The sequence below is a fragment of the Felis catus genome, chromosome B1 (assembly GCF_018350175.1).
Source record: "Felis catus isolate Fca126 chromosome B1, F.catus_Fca126_mat1.0, whole genome shotgun sequence".
In the NCBI taxonomy this organism is placed as follows: Eukaryota; Metazoa; Chordata; class Mammalia; order Carnivora; family Felidae; genus Felis; species Felis catus.
The window spans coordinates 86,875,164-86,890,669 of NC_058371.1; the positions used below are offsets into that span (position 1 = coordinate 86,875,164).

At 43.4% G+C, this 15,506-nt stretch overlaps 1 protein-coding gene across 4 annotated transcripts in view; it reads right to left on the reverse strand.

Annotated features, from left to right (window-relative positions):
* NOCT (nocturnin) overlaps nt 1-12,422 on the reverse strand; it is a 28,494-nt gene extending 16,072 nt beyond the window's left edge. Inside the window, exon 1 of one of the 4 annotated variants that reach the window (XM_023252806.2) lies at nt 11,983-12,422. In XM_023252806.2, coding sequence (XP_023108574.2) covers nt 11,983-12,172 — 190 coding nt within the window. In that variant the 5' untranslated portion in view covers nt 12,173-12,422. Of the gene's footprint in view, nt 1-215; nt 3,327-11,982 lie in introns of those variants that run through there. The other 3 variants (XM_023252808.2, XM_023252807.2, XM_011281691.4) reach the window with 3 other exon arrangements.
* Between the last annotated feature and the right edge of the window lie 3,084 nt (nt 12,423-15,506).

Sequence of the window (15,506 nt, forward strand, 5' to 3'; positions counted from 1 at the left end):
AGCAGTCCTAACAGCACTTAGAAATCACGACAGAAAGACATCTCTCCACATAATGTTTCTCTAGTTACCCAGCAGTTGCATACTCTGGAGCTTGCCCAAATCAGTCTGTGAATAATTTCTCTCACAAGTTTAGTCTCCTGAAACTGTGGCTTGGCCAAAAAATGCTGATTAAGCGCCAAAAACTAAACAAAAACCAGGATAATCTGCATACACACCTGGGAAGCTGCTGGAGCTCACCAACCCTGGGCCCAAGGAAACCTCAAAGAGCAGAGTATACACAAACTGTAAACGACCAACGTCACAGGAAGCCATCATGGAAACAGCAATCCTATGCTGCCATCTGCTGGCCATGTGTTGAAACCTCAGAAAATTTACTTCCCTTGTTCAGTAGCTAATTTTCACTAGGCTTCTTGGGGTAACTAACCAAATACACACACACATACATACATACATACATACACTAGAAAAGATGCCAAGAGACAGTAAAGCCCCAAGGAATTCTGTCAAACACTGACGAAGAACTGCCTTACACTGGTAGTGCGTTTTATGGTATACTGAGCACTTTTACTTGTGATCTGTTACCCTCTCAAAAACTCCTTGGCTCTTTCATAGATGAGGACACTAAAGTTCATAAGCTTAAGTGATTTGTCCTGAGTCACTATGAAATGTAACTATCTTTCTAGAGTTTTGTGAGACTGTAGTTGGGACCCTCTCTCTGTGGTGGTCGGCAGGTCGACCTGGTAAACACACATAACCGCCTTCAAGTTTTGTGTAGGAGTGTGGACGTGTAGTACATTAAATCCTGGATCCTAGCGGCTGGATTCTAAGTGCCAATTTAGGAAGAGACGACTTTCCGGTGAGGGTTAAGTATTCTAGCCAACGTCCAGTCTTCAAATTTCTGTTGTTGAGCACTCCTGACTGAATGTGACAGGCATGCCTGGAGCACTTGGCAATCAGGTATGTTCTTACGTGAAACCCCTGTGGCCAAAGCTTCAACTTTTCTCAGTAAGGCCAGGCTATCGTTTAGCAGAGGCAAAAACAGTCGTGAACGCGGGGACTCAAGTTAGGCTGCCTCGCTTCAAATCCCAGTTTCTCCTTTTACTAATAGGACCCTGACCAAGTTAGCCACCATTTTGCGCCTCAGTTTCTTCATCTGGGGATCACTCTAATGTACTTCACTGTGTTACTATGAGGACTGAGTTAAACCAGATATACATCCTAACTGGTCAGTTAAAGGTTAGCTATTCTACGTAGTGAAGCTCACTTTCCGGGTTTAAAGGGAAGGCTGTTCACTTTTGAAAGCCTGGCATACGCCATACTGCTTCCGTGTGTTTTCATTACTCTTTCCAACAATCTGGCAAAGGAGGTACTGTATTCACCATTTCACAAAAACAGATACTGAGGTTACGACATGAGGACACAGTTTTTTTTAAGATTGCACAATTACTGAGAGGTCTGGCTCCGGAGAAAGTTCCTCGCACCTTGGACTCTTGCTCATCAGCATCTCCGACAGCACGGACAGCCAGGACAACTGCAATGTTGCCTTGCCAGGGCACACACGGGAATAAACAGAGGTCGAATTCCACCTGCTCCATCTGCCAACGTCACTGCCACCACGGCACACGCGCTGGCATGGCACACGGTGTACAAAGCAGTGTAACAGCCTGCACGGCAGTGCTAGAGACACAAGTGAAGGTCGGGACTCTCAACCGAACGCGTCTAAAAATACCAGCACCTAGACACAGTGGGACAATCCGAACGACCTTTCCTCTCGAGGCAACAGGCTATACAAGAACGCCAAAACGTTTTCCGGGCTCCGCCACACCTTCAGCCATGCCAGATTCATCTAGAAAACCTCACCACGGAAGAAGAAATCTCTCCACAGTAAGAGCTTAGGTTGACCATTTTAATTGGTGCTCAACTGTGAAGCTGGCTGACCAACCATTTCCACAAACTGGGCTTTTTCTAGCTCAAAGTGAAACGTGAAAAGGTAGAAAAACTAACAGAATGTGGTGGAACTGCTCCCCACTAAGACATGAAGTCTGTGTTACTACATCTTGCCCCCCAAATAGTGCATTTTTTACAGTTATGAATGGAAACGTGAAAGCTAAAAGGAAAAATCTGCTGACAGTACAGACATTTTCCCTTGTGACCAGGAGTCCACAAACTACAGTCCATGAGCCAAATCTAGCTGGCACCCTGGTTTTGTGCTGCCTGTGGTCTTTCATTTTTTTAATGTTTGAAAAAAAATAATAATAGTTCATGACATGGGAAGACCGTATGAATTCAAATTTCGGTGTCCAATTAGTAAAGTTCATGTCCTGTCTATGGCTGCTTCCACACCACGACGGTAGAGTGGAATAGTTGTGACACTGACATATGGCCCACAAGGCCTAAGGTATTTCCTGCCTGGCTCTTTACAGAAAAGGTTTGCAGACCCCTGTTCTAGATTCTATTGAAATGCAATTGTATAGCTAGTTTGTATACATTTCATTGGCTTCAAATAGGGGAAAACAATTTGCACATATAAATTTCCATGGCCTTGCTTGAATAGTTAAAGGTACATGTAGGAAAAGAATGATCTTTCACCATTTGAACTGAAATTGTAAGTGGCTTTAAAATCTCTATTCATACCACTCAATTTTCAAGTGGGAATTGAAACAAATAATTAAAAATATATATAATAGGAAGTGATATGTTAATATACTTAATAGGTCACTGGGCATGAAGTACAACATACATTTACCCTCTCCTTCATTAAGAGCTTTCAGGAATAAACTAAGTATATTCAAATTTTTAAAAAGGATGAAACGATAATATGGGAAGACAAGAAAGGATGCCATCAGTGGACAAAGAATTTGGAGGAATTCCAGGAAGACAGAAACAGATTTGCATTCACAAAGAAACCAGAGGGGAGGAAAATGTAGTACAAGTTACCAAAGGTGCATTAAATATGGTTCTTGCCAAGGGAGCTTTGAAGAAACTCCAAGTGGAGTCAACAAAGATAAAGGGCAGGAGAAGCTGAGGGGCAACTGTTAGGGTAATTCATTCAAGAATGGCTTTTGAAACAGCTGTGCTAATTCCCCCACGTCCCCTGTCTTCCCCAGAAGCAAGGGTGGCTTCTGCCTGTGGGACAGAACCAGAGAACAGCTTCAAAGAAAAGGGGGAGATGTGCCTTGGAAGGGCTCCCAAGGATGACAGATCTAAAAGGAAAGTAGACCAGGAGCCCCTGGCTGGCTCAGTCAGAAGAGCATGAGACTCTTGATCTCAGGGTCATGAGTTTGAGCCCTATGCTAGGTGTATAGAGTACTAAAAATAAAAACTTGAAAAAAAGAAAAAAAAAAAAAAAAGAAAAGCAGACCAGATCAAGGTCTAACTCTGACCTCAAGAATATTTTTATGGGAATGCAAGCTGGTGCAGCCACTCTGGAAAACAGTATGGAGGTTCCTCAAAAAAAACTAAAAATAGAACTACCCTACAACCCAGCAATTGCACTACCAGGCATTTATCCATGGAATACAGGTGTGCTGTTTCAAAGGGACACATGCACCCCCATGTTTACAGCAGCACTATCAACAATAGCCAAAGTATGGAAAGAGCCCAAATGTCCATCGATGAATGAATGGATACAGAAAATGTGGTATATATACATATATACAATGGTGTATTTCTCAGCAATCAAAAAGAATGAAATCTTGCCATTTGCAACTACGTGGATGGAACTGTAGGGCATTATGCTTAGTGAAATTAGTCAGAGAAAAGACAAAAATCATATGACTTCACTCATATGAGGACTTTAAAGAGACAAAACAGATGAACATAAGGGAAGGGAAATAATATAAAATAATATAAAAACAGGAAGGGGGACAAAACAGAAGAGACTCATAAATATGGAGAACAAACTGAGGGTTACTGGAGGGGTTGTGGAGGGGGGATGGGCTAAATGGGGAAGGGGCACTAAGGAATCTACTCCTGAAATCACTGTTGCACTATATGCTAACTAATTTGGATGTAAATTTGTAAAAATAAAAAATAAAATTAAAAAAAAAGCATACTTTTAAAAGTAGGGAGTTAAACAGATTCGTGAACACAGAAAGAAGCCTTCCTAGCTTTGGCAAAGGTAGAGGTCTCCAACCTGCTCTTGGGAAACCTGCCTGTCCAACCACCACATAACCTTCTACTTACAGAACCGTGTAAACTGTTCTCTCCCTTAAGGGAGGCCCGTGGGAGAACCAGGCTTACATATCTGCATATATTTAAAGCTACAGGAGAGTATTATGGACACAAAACAAGCTTCTATGAAAAAAAGCCACAGAGAACTAGAAAATGTCTAGAAATTTTTTTTAAGTTTATTTATTTGAGAGAGAGAGCAAGAGAGAGAATTCAAAGCAGGCTCTGTGCTGTCTGCACAGAGCCCAACATGGGGCTCGACTAGAAAATGTCTAGAAATTTTTTTTTTTAAGTTTATTTATTTGAGAGAGAGCGCGCGAGAGAGAATTCCAAGCAGACTCTGTGCTATCAGCACAGAGCCCAATGTGGGGCTTGATCTCAAAGCGTGAGATCACAACCTGAGCCAATATCAAGAGCGATGCTTAACTGACCGAGCCACCCACGTTCCCCTAGAAATTTTAAATGACTGCAAAACAGAAATAGTCAGAAAAACTGACAAAATGGATGAGATAAAGACATTAAAAAATGACAGAAGAGACACAAGATAGATCCACATGGTCAACAATCTGTCTAATGGGAGTTTAAGAACATGAGAATAGATGACAGAGTTGATAAAATAATCCAAAAAAATAACAAAGTTTTCCTGTACTAAAGAAAGGTATGGCTTTAGATTAAATGGGCTTGCCCAATGCTGAGACATTTTTCCTGATGGAATTTTGGAACACAAAGCGTAAGAAAAATCCTGTAAGTTTCGGGAAATAATACTCATAAAGACATTTAAAGTTTTGAGGACAGAAGATTTTTATTGACGGGCATGCGTTATTCCAGTAATTTTCTAAAGACTTAATTTAAAAATTCATCATGACTTTTTTTCCAAATAAAATTCAGAACAAAGTACCCGAAAGAGAAACCAATTCCAGAATACGTCTCAGGACACCTATCTGACCTATAAAGACTTGAAAGATAAACTTCTTTCAGTAGTTCCTGGATGATGGCTAACATTCATGACAGCAAAACATAAAAAGGAAATACAAAACTATTATATTCCAGGTATCTTTAGTATCTGCAAAGTACTCTACTGTGTACCCTGTACTGCACGAGACACTCAGAGTCACAAGTGTGCCTGCAGACTAGCAACGACCTGCCCAAGGACCGGAAGCGCAAAGAGCTGGGAGCAGGAAGATAGTGGGAACAGGCAGGGCAAGTGTGAGGAACTCTCTGGACATCCTGTGGAAACAATTCTTTACTGTACTTCTGTCTGCACTGTAACTTTTACTTTCCTGGACTTCCCACACTACTCTGATTCTGAAGATGGAACAAAAAAGGTTTTAAATTTTTCTTCTCTGCACAGTCCCTCATCATCTAACAGCAGAATCTAACTTTTGGAGGCATGAGAATCAATGCACTGGTAAGAAATTTCTAGCAGGCTGCTATACATTTAGTAAAACAAATCTCCTCACTGGCAGTAAAACAAATCTGTGTGGTAAGAGGCTCTCCGCCTGGGCTATGCATCAGAATCATCGGATGCTCAGGCCCCATGAGTTAAAATTCAGAAGATCTGAGTGGGCCCAGGTATTTTTAAAAATCAATTTATTTGAGAGAAAGCACAAGTGGGGGAAGGGCAGAGAGAGTCCCAAGCAGGCTCCACACTGTCAGCATGGAGCCAAATGCAGGGCTCCATCCCATGAACCTTGAAATCATGACCTGGAGGGAAGTCAGAAGCTTAACTGACTGAGTCACCCAGGTGCCTCACCCCTCCCCCAGGCATTTTTTGATACTGAAAGGAGAAAAAAGTATTTCTGGGGAGACATTCAAAGTAGTAATTTTCTTTATCCCTCTTTCCCCTGAGCACTCCTGCCCACAACAGATACTGGATTCTTGGTAACCGGTATGTTAAGTGTTGCTTTGACACCAGCTAAAATCATCCACTTGAGGTATTACTCCTTCCTGTGGGAAGGCTGGTTTTCACCTATTCTAAGAATAACAATACATTCAAAATATTCTGGCTGCTTTTCATGAAAGTACAATTGAGTTTTTTTTTTTATTTTTTTTTAACGTTTATTTATTTTTGAGACAGAGAGAGACAGAGCATGAACGGGGGAGGGGCAGAGAAAGAGGAAGACACAGAATCTGAAGCAGGCTCCAGGCTTCGAGCCATCAGCACAGAGCCTGACGCGGGGCTCGAACTCACGGACCGCAAGATTGTGACCTGAGTTGAAGTCGGACGCTTAACCGACTGAGCCACCCAGGCGCCCCCAATTGAGTTTAGTACAGAGCCAAACACCCATGCACATTATCCTTGAATTTCTCAGTATTTATTCAAGTATGATAACCATTTTCAAGTATATAAATCCTGATTAGAATTTAAGCAAATGGGGCACCTGGGTGGCTCAGTCGGTTGAGCGACTAACTTCAGCTCAGGTCATGATCTCACAGTTCGTGGGTTCGAGTCCCGTGTCGGGCTCTGTGCTGACAGCTCAGAGCCTGGAGCCTGTTTCGGATTCTGTGTCTCCCCCTCTCCCTGTTCCTCCCCTGCTCTCTCTCCCAAATATAAATAAACGTTAAAAAAAAAAGAATTTAAGCAAATATAGGGGTGCCCAGGTGGCTCAATTCGTTAAGCGGCCGACTTTGGCTCAGGTCACGATCTTACATTCATGAGTTTGAGCCTGCGTCGAGCATAGTTCAGAGCCTGGAGCTTTAGATTCTGTGTCTCTTTCTCTCTGCCTCTCTCTCTCTCTCTCTCAAAAATAAGTAAACCTTAAAAAAAAAAAGAATTTAAGGGGCGCCTGGGTGGCGCAGTCGGTTAAGCGTCCGACTTCAGCCAGGTCACGATCTCGCGGTCCGTGAGTTCGAGCCCCGCATCGGGCTCTGTGCTGACAACTCAGAGCCTGGAGCCTGCTTCCGATTCTGTGTCTCCCTCTCTCTCTGCCCCTCCCCCGTTCATGCTCTGTCTCTCTCTGTCCCAAAAATAAATAAACGTTGAAAAAAAATTAAAAAAAAAAAAATTTAAAAAAAAAAAAAAAAAAAAAGAATTTAAGAAAATATAGACACTTCCTCTTTTCTTCCTCCTCCTTCCAAAAAAATTTGGAAATCCCCTCATTTATTCATTAGTAAACATCATTGAAATCTACATGATACTACATTTATCCACACTGCTACACTTCCATTACAATGTCAGTCTCAAATTTTTCCTCACTGAATTTTCTTAAATACACCAATTCTTTCCTTTTTTAAAAAATTTTTTAATGTTTGTTTATTTTTTGAGAGAGAGAGCCAGAGCATGAGTGGGGGTGGGGGTGCAGAGAGAGAGGGAGACACAGAATCCGAAGCAGGCCCCAGACTCTGAGCTGTCAGCACAGAGCCCAACGCAAGCCCAAACTCATCAACTGTGAGATCATGACCTGAGCCAAAGTCAGACACTTAACTGACTGAGCCACCCAGGCGCCCCTCCTTCCCTTTCTTAAAGCCTGCTTTTTGTTCAGGTAAATGTTCTTACTCAGAGGCCTCCTAAATTGCCTTGGAGCCCAAGTTCAAAGATCCTAACACTCCTCCAGAATCCTCTCCCAGGTTTCTCAAATTTTCCAGAAATAAGTACTTTTGAAAGGAGGAGTGGAGCTTATAAAATACTCGCCAAGTTTTCCAGAAAGAATCACCTGGGGCACTTGTTAAATATACAACTTGGGGTGCTTGGGTGGCTCAGCTGGGTAAGCCTCCAAGCGTCCCGACTCTTGATTTTGGGTCAGGTCATGATCTGGCAGTTCGTGGGTTTGAGCCCCATGTGTTTGAGCTCCGTGCTGACAGTGTGGAGCCTGCTTGGGATATTCTCTCTCTCTCAAAATGAACACACACACACACACACACACACACACACACACACACACACACACACACACACACACACACACCAGGCTTCTCCTAGGAGGAAATGATTCAAGTACATAGGTGAAAGACAAGAAGTCTGTCTTTTAACAACTGTCCCAGATTCTAGAAGTACATCTTTTCTGATGGTATTCATTCATCACTGCTTCCATACTGACCACCTTCTCATGTGGTCTTTTCGCCCTGCCTGTCATCACTGTGCTCCCTTCCAGGGATGTACCCTCCTTTCACCTATTCAAAAGCACTTCGCTTCCCAACAAATCCAGCCACACTGATTTCTCTTTCTTCTCAATTCCTGACACAATTAGTCATGTGATACAATATTTGGCCTTTTAAGTATACTGTATTCAATAAAACTTGTGGACTGAATGATGTCAATTTATCTTCTTTATTTTTTCTAGGTCAAGTCCAGTGTTGAGACAGTAAGCAAGATTAAATGCTTTGCAAAGGTTCATACGTAAATGTGTTGAATGTGATTCTGGAGCTATGGTTATTAACTCAAACACCCCCAATAGCTCACTATTTAAACTCAAACACCCCCAATAGCTCACTATTTAAACTATTAGCACTGAATGCTACAGGAAAATGATACCTTAGTTCTCCCACAAGGAAAGCAATTTATTCTGTAGGAACTTGATAATTACAAGCTTTCCCATTTCTTCTCTCTCATCAACAGCTTACTCACAGAGTTAAGGGACATACTAAATAAAGCCACCTCCTGAAATGAGCTGGTATTTGCTTTTAAAATTGTCCCAAGAAAAAAAGCAACATGTTCCAGGGGTGGCTTACAGTCATTCAGCCAAACTCTTAATTATCTGAAGAGGAGGGATCTGGAAGACAGCACTTATAAACCCACAGATGACTCCCGATGGCATTTCATCCAGTACAGTAACCGTGGCAATTGCTGCTTCTTTATGGGGGTGCTGTCCTTGTGTGAGAAAAGACAGCAAAACACTGAAGTTGTTTCCAAGTTCCCCTTTAAATTCTAATAACCTAGGATGTGATGACTGTACTCGTCTTTCTAGTGACCTCTGATGGACTGCCAAGGGACCTACGTTAGGAAGGAAACGATTGTCAAATGGAGTCAAGGGGTGGGACTCATCACCTACCCCCAAGCCTCGACAAGAGACTCTCTGGAGGGAAGAGTAGCTTTCAGCTACCTGAGGACTTCTCTTGCCAGATGTCTAAACTTTGGGGCATGGAAGAATAATGGGGAGGTTTATTCTTATTGTTAGCTTGTTAAGTAATGTGGAATCTGTTAAGTAATGTGGAACCAATTCTTTTAATAGGTCTCTAGTAGGATCCATTAGTCTGCCATTTTTAAAAGCACTGAATGCTGGTTCTGGGGCTCTTTGGAAAACATTTTACTGGGGGTTTCTTCTCTCACCCTGCCAGCTGCTTCCATGCTTCATGCTTTTCCCTTTTTGTTCCTGCCTTTTCCCAAATAAAATGATATAATTTCTTTCAATCTTAACCATGCTTCAAGGCCCAGCTCAAATACCAATTACTTCTTGAAGGCTAAAAAGATCACCTTTGCTGAAAGGGACCTCCCCATCTCTGGCACCCTTGTGTCATGAGCAAACCTCTAACTGTAAGAGAATAAAAGGTGTTTCATTTCATTCAACAGTTATTTCTTTTTGTAAGTTCTTCTCTCTTATTAGGCAGTAAACTCTATAAAGGCAGACTAAGGCTCACATTCTTTTACTTCCTGTAATAAAGCACCTACAGTGTGTGTAAGGCATTCTGCAAAGACTTCCTGAATGAATGAGTGATCCAGCAATGAGTAAATGAATGTATTCACATTTCTTCCTAACAAGTAGCTGAAGCTAAAACTGCATGAAAAAGGAAAACTGCCTAGATTTCTAGTAACTGTCTATGATATCATAAGCATCCTAAAGCCTTTCAGTTTCTTTATTTGTAAAACTAGGGGGTTTCAGAGACTTTTTAAAAAGTTCATTAAATACCTGTGTCAAAAGCCTAATGTTCCAAATACTCTAACCTGACCTTTTTTCCTCAGCCAACACCACAGCTATCTGTATCACACAAGCTATCTGTATTCCCAAGATGTAACTATGGACAAACTCTGCCTAAGGGACTTTGAGATCTGAGCTCGTTCTGGAGAAGACACTAACTGGCTTTCTCTTTTACCTCTTCTTCTTCAAACCAAACAACATTCCTCTTGAAAATTTCCAGCAAGATGGGGCGCCTGGGTGGTGCAGTCGGTTAAGCGTCCGACTTCAGCCAGGTCACGATCTCGCGGTCCGTGAATTCGAGCCCCGCGTCAGGCTCTGGGCTGATGGCTCAGAGCCTGGAGCCTGTTTCCGATTCTGTGTCTCCCTCTCTCTCTGCCCCTCCCCCGTTCATGCTCTGTCTCTCTCTGTCCTCAAAATAAATAAACGTTGAAAAAAAAAATAAAAATAAATAAAAAAAAAAAGAAAATTTCCAGCAAGAAAAAACACTAACAGTTATTAAGTGGCACCCATCCTAACAGCTATTTTCACACAATGTGCCAAATTCCTACAGAGCTGGGGGGGGGAAAAAAAAAGAAAAGAAACCCTGTGAATTTCATGTAATCGACATGTTCATCACACTATAAAAAACAAAAAACCAAAAAAGCTGAATAGGACTGTCAAGTTCACCCTTTGTAAAGAATAATATGGAGTTGAGTCTAAAGTAACCAGTTTAGCATCCTAATTTTAAAGGTACATCTCAGCCTAAACATCTGCTAATAATCTGAGAAGAGTTTAAAGTCTTTTTTTTTTTTTTAATGTTTATTTGTTTTTTGAGAGAGACAGGGTGCAAGTGGGGGATGGGCAGAGAGAGGGAGACAGAATCCCAAGCAGGCTCCTGGCTCCTAGCTGTCAGCAGAGTCCCAAGCAGGGCTCGAACTCAAGAAAGAGATCATGCATGACCTGACCTGAAGTCGGAGGCTTAACCTACAGAGCCACCCAGGAACCCCAAAGAGTTTAAAGTCTTGGCTTCAATCACGTTTAGATTTTAGATTATCACTTTCATTAATAAAAGAAAGTCCCATTAAACATATTTTTTCTACTGCTCAGTTCTTAAATCAATCCAAAACTTTCTGAGGAAAATGTATTTATAACCTAGGATGGCTATACAAAGGTCTTAAACAGCAATAACCTAACTTGAGCATGACCAAGATACACTTTTTAGTGTGATGTAGTAATTGCCAGATTTGAAAGAGAACCTTCATTCTTATTTAAAACTGTATCATTACTTTGTACGTAATTTTTAGCCTCAGCAATGTGTCCTCAGGCAGAAACGGGGGTGGCAAAAAAGGTAAAGTCCAGGGTATGTATGTGATGTATCACATTAGCTCTTGACAAACGAAGGCATCGCCTTTACAAGATCTTAACCCAGGTATATAATACACACAGACTGACCTAAGTAGTTAAGAGTGGAAGACTCCGGAAAAATCCAAACACGTAAATGTAAAACCAGTCAATGTGTGTTATCATGTAGTCAGCATAACTTTAAAGAAATTCATAACATCTAAATCATGCAAGCTCCATGGTCAAAAAATACCACTTTCGATGGCTTTTTTTTTTTTTTTTTTGCACAAAATTTGCTTAATTAGCACAATAGGAAGTAAAACAGACACAAGTTAATTTGAGGCCTTGGAAGGGGCACATTTAGCGTTAAGAGCGAGAAATACCAAAGGCACCGCATCCAAGGATTAAACGGGACCTTGAAAGGTGTTCCAGTTCTTACTGGACGCAAACCCCAGGATAGGCAGGGCAAGGGGAAAGCGGAAAACGGGAAGAGTCGTCTGTACGGGGAGAGGAGGGCCGGCTTCCTGGCCAGACCCCCACACCCTGGCAGCCCCAGGCTTCCCATTCATTCCGCGCCGTCCCCAGGAGGCGGCCGCGGGTCGGCAGCCGCGGGGTTCTCCGCCCGGTACCGCGCACTCACCTGTTCGGGAACACGACCTCGCGGCGCCCGAGGCCGCTGAGGCCGCCGCCAGGAGCCGGGGGGACGCGGGCCGGGGGGCGGCCGCCGGCGGAGGCGACTGGCGGCGCAGCCCGGGGGTGGGCAGGCGGCGCAGGCCGGACGCGTCCCTCTGCAGCAGGGCGGAGCAGAGCCGCCGCGGGCTCTGATACATGCCGGGCGCCGCCGCCACAACCGCCGAGGCCCCTCGCGCGCGGGAGGAGCGGAGCCTGGCCGAGGCCGAGGCGGGCGAAACGAGCAGACTCTCGGGGACCTTCTGAGCGGATGCTCCCAGGCTCCTAGTCGCCCAGCCCAGGCCTGAGGGCAGTGCTGAGCAGACAAGCCCGGGAGGGAGACGCGAGAGCTACAGCAGCTCAGGGAGCAGCAGCTCGGTCTGCCGCCGGCCGGCGAGAGCTGGAGGGTAACCGGCTAGCGCAGCGCGCTGACAAAGCGGGCGCGACCAAACGGGACCAGGAGGGGGGAATCCGTGGGACCGGACCCTGGCGCGACCAGGCTGCGGCTCCCTGACTCGGAATAATAGTATTTTGAAAGGAAGGAGATCTTAAGCTCTTCGTAGGGCGGAGGCTGTAGAAGATCTAAAGTAACAAGTATCTGTTAGAGTGTCTTAAAGGAATGAGCCTCCCCTTCCGCTGGCTGGAATGGAAGCGCCCACAGGCGGAGGATCCCGAGACAGTTCAGGGCTGTGGCCCTGGGGACACGTGTGTGTGTCCAGGTGGAAGACAGCATCTGTATGTGCGTGTGAGTGTATGTGTGAATACAGCAAAGGGCGTTCGCCTCCGGTCCCTTCGGAAGTATGTGTTTCGTTAAACGAAATTGAGCGTGTAAAGCACCGACTGTGTGCGAAGGCCATGATGGATAAGACAATGTCCCTTTCTTCAAGGGTGCTCTACTCAGGCAACGGGGGCAGAAGATGGCAAGAGAAATCAGACTATAAAGCTCTACAAGGTAGATTAAAATCAGTGCCACCAGATCCACAAGCGTGACAATCGAGGTTATAACCGGCTTAGGTGTTCTAGGTTTATTAGAATTGGCATTTGAGTTGGGCCATGACTAGGAGGTCTAGAATTCAACACATGTGGAATTTGGGAGGGGAGCGGTGGTGATTTATACACGAAGAAAGGAAGTAAGCAGAAAGCCCTGGTTGTATTTGCGGAAACAACTCCTCTTGGTTATGTAGGATGGAAGCTAAGGTAAGAAGACAGATGCTTAGATAGGTTATAGTGTGGATGGCAGAGATTATACCAGACTTAATTTGGTAGGCAATGAGAGTGGTTGATGTTTTGTGAGCTAGGCAAAGATATGAATTAGGGTCATGTTTTAATTGGAGATCGTGTATTCTTGGCACATGAAAAGGCAGGAGAGGGGCGCCTGTATGGCTCAGTCTGTTGAACATCCCACTCTAGATTTCTGCTCAGGTCATGATCTCATAGTTTGTGGGATGGAGCCTTTCATGGGGCTCTATGCTGACAGTGTGAGCCTGCTTGGGATTCTCTCTCTCTCCCTCTCTCTGCCCTTCCCCTGCTCGCACTCTCTTTCTCTCTAAAAATAAATAAATAAACATTAAAAAAGAAAAGGCAGGAGAGAGTTGACCAGCTGAAATGAAGGATAATCTAGATCTGCATCTGGTACTAGAAAAGAATGGAAGAAACTTCTCCAATTGGGCAGGAAATGACTAACCAGGAATGAAGTGGGGGGGGGGGGTGCGCGTTAAGGGGGAAGAATATCTAAGATTGGATTCCTCTTTGAGTGACTTATGAGCTAGAAATGTTTTCTTGTTGGTTTTCCCATGATTTTGCTGATTCTCCTATCTTACAGAATTGGAAGCTTTTCATTAGCAAGAATATTCAAAATACTTTTCAGAGGAGGGTTATTTATTTAACACCCAGAAGGTAAGGATGAGTCAGCTGGCACAAGTTGATCACAACTCCAGGAAATAATCTCCTTAGGAAGTCATTAAGCCCTCTTGGTCTCAGTTTCCTTATCTATAAAACATAGAATCATACCTCAGTCATTACATGAAATAAAAGGTGATAACAAAATTAGCCCATAAAAAGTATTCTGCAAATATAAAAATATGTCAAATTAGAATCTAGGTGATGGGTGTATGGGTGTTCACTTACAATTCTTTTTCTTTTCCATATGTTTGGAAATACTTGTAATAAGTGTTGGGGGAAAGGTGCTTTGAAAAGTTAAAAGTACTGTTTAAATATAAACTGTTATCATTAAAAGGGTTTTAGAGGGCAATTCTATCCTAAGAATGGGTCGGTAGTATTACTTAAGATATATTAAACACTGTGTACTTTAAGAAATCAGAAAAATATAAAACTTACTCATTTCAAAATTTCATTCAGTCAACATTTTGTTGAGTACATATTCTGTGCCAGGCTCTACGTTAGGGCACGTACAACAATGAACTGAACAGTCCGTTCACAGTTTAGTGGGTGGGACGTTGTATAAACACAAATATAATTATCCGATAATAAATAGAGAATCATGATATGAACGAGGTACTGTGGAAACACAGAGAATTCCTATTTGCCTGGAGAAATCAGGAGAGGCTTTTGGAACAAGGTGACTTCTAAGTAGGAAGGAATGAGGGGTGATATCCACCGAGAACAGCAAGGCAAAGAAGGACGGATGTTCCAGGAACAGCAAGTACCACACTTTGATAAGGCTTGAGTGCAGGGTGCCCAGGAGGGAGTGGCAAGAGATGAGGTGGAAGCTACTGGCAAGAACCAAAGCGTGAAGGGTTTCCAGAGGAGTTTGGACTTTATTCTTCAGGATAAAGAACCTGAAGGTTCTGAAGAACCTTTGAAAAAATAAGCAGACAGTTTGCAGTACAATCAAGGTTGCATTTTTGAAAGATCATTCTGGGTGGCTCAGTCAGTTGACCTGACTTCGGCTCAGGTCACGATCTCGAAATTTGTGAGTTCCAGCCCCACATTGGGCTGTCTTCTGTCAGCGCAGAGCCTGCTTCTGATCCTCTGTCCTCTTTTCTCTGCCCCTGTCTGACTTGTGCTCGCTCTCAAAAACATTTTTTAAAAAATTTTGAAAAGAAAGGTCTTTCTGTCAGCCGTGTGGGAGATGGACTGGAGATCAGGGAAGAGTAAGAACAATGCAGGTAAGGAAGGGTATATGCTGGTTCAGATCTCTGGAGGAGGGGCATAACACACACACACACACACACACACACACACACACACGTGATTCTGATGCACATCTCTAATCCTCTCTCAATGAATAAAGTGGGGGCAGTGATGGTGGAAAAGAATCATGAAGGAGACAGAAACCATAGGGTTGAGTGACAGATTAAATCTAAGGGTCGAAGGAGGGAGGAGAGTACAGAGTCTAGGGATGACTCCTGTGACTGGTGGATAACAGTACCAAATAAGGAAAACAGGTGCAAATGCTGCTCTCAGGGAACACAAAACACTGAGTTAAGGTCAGAACATATAATTGTGATGTGGCCTGTGGAACCCCCAGGGGGA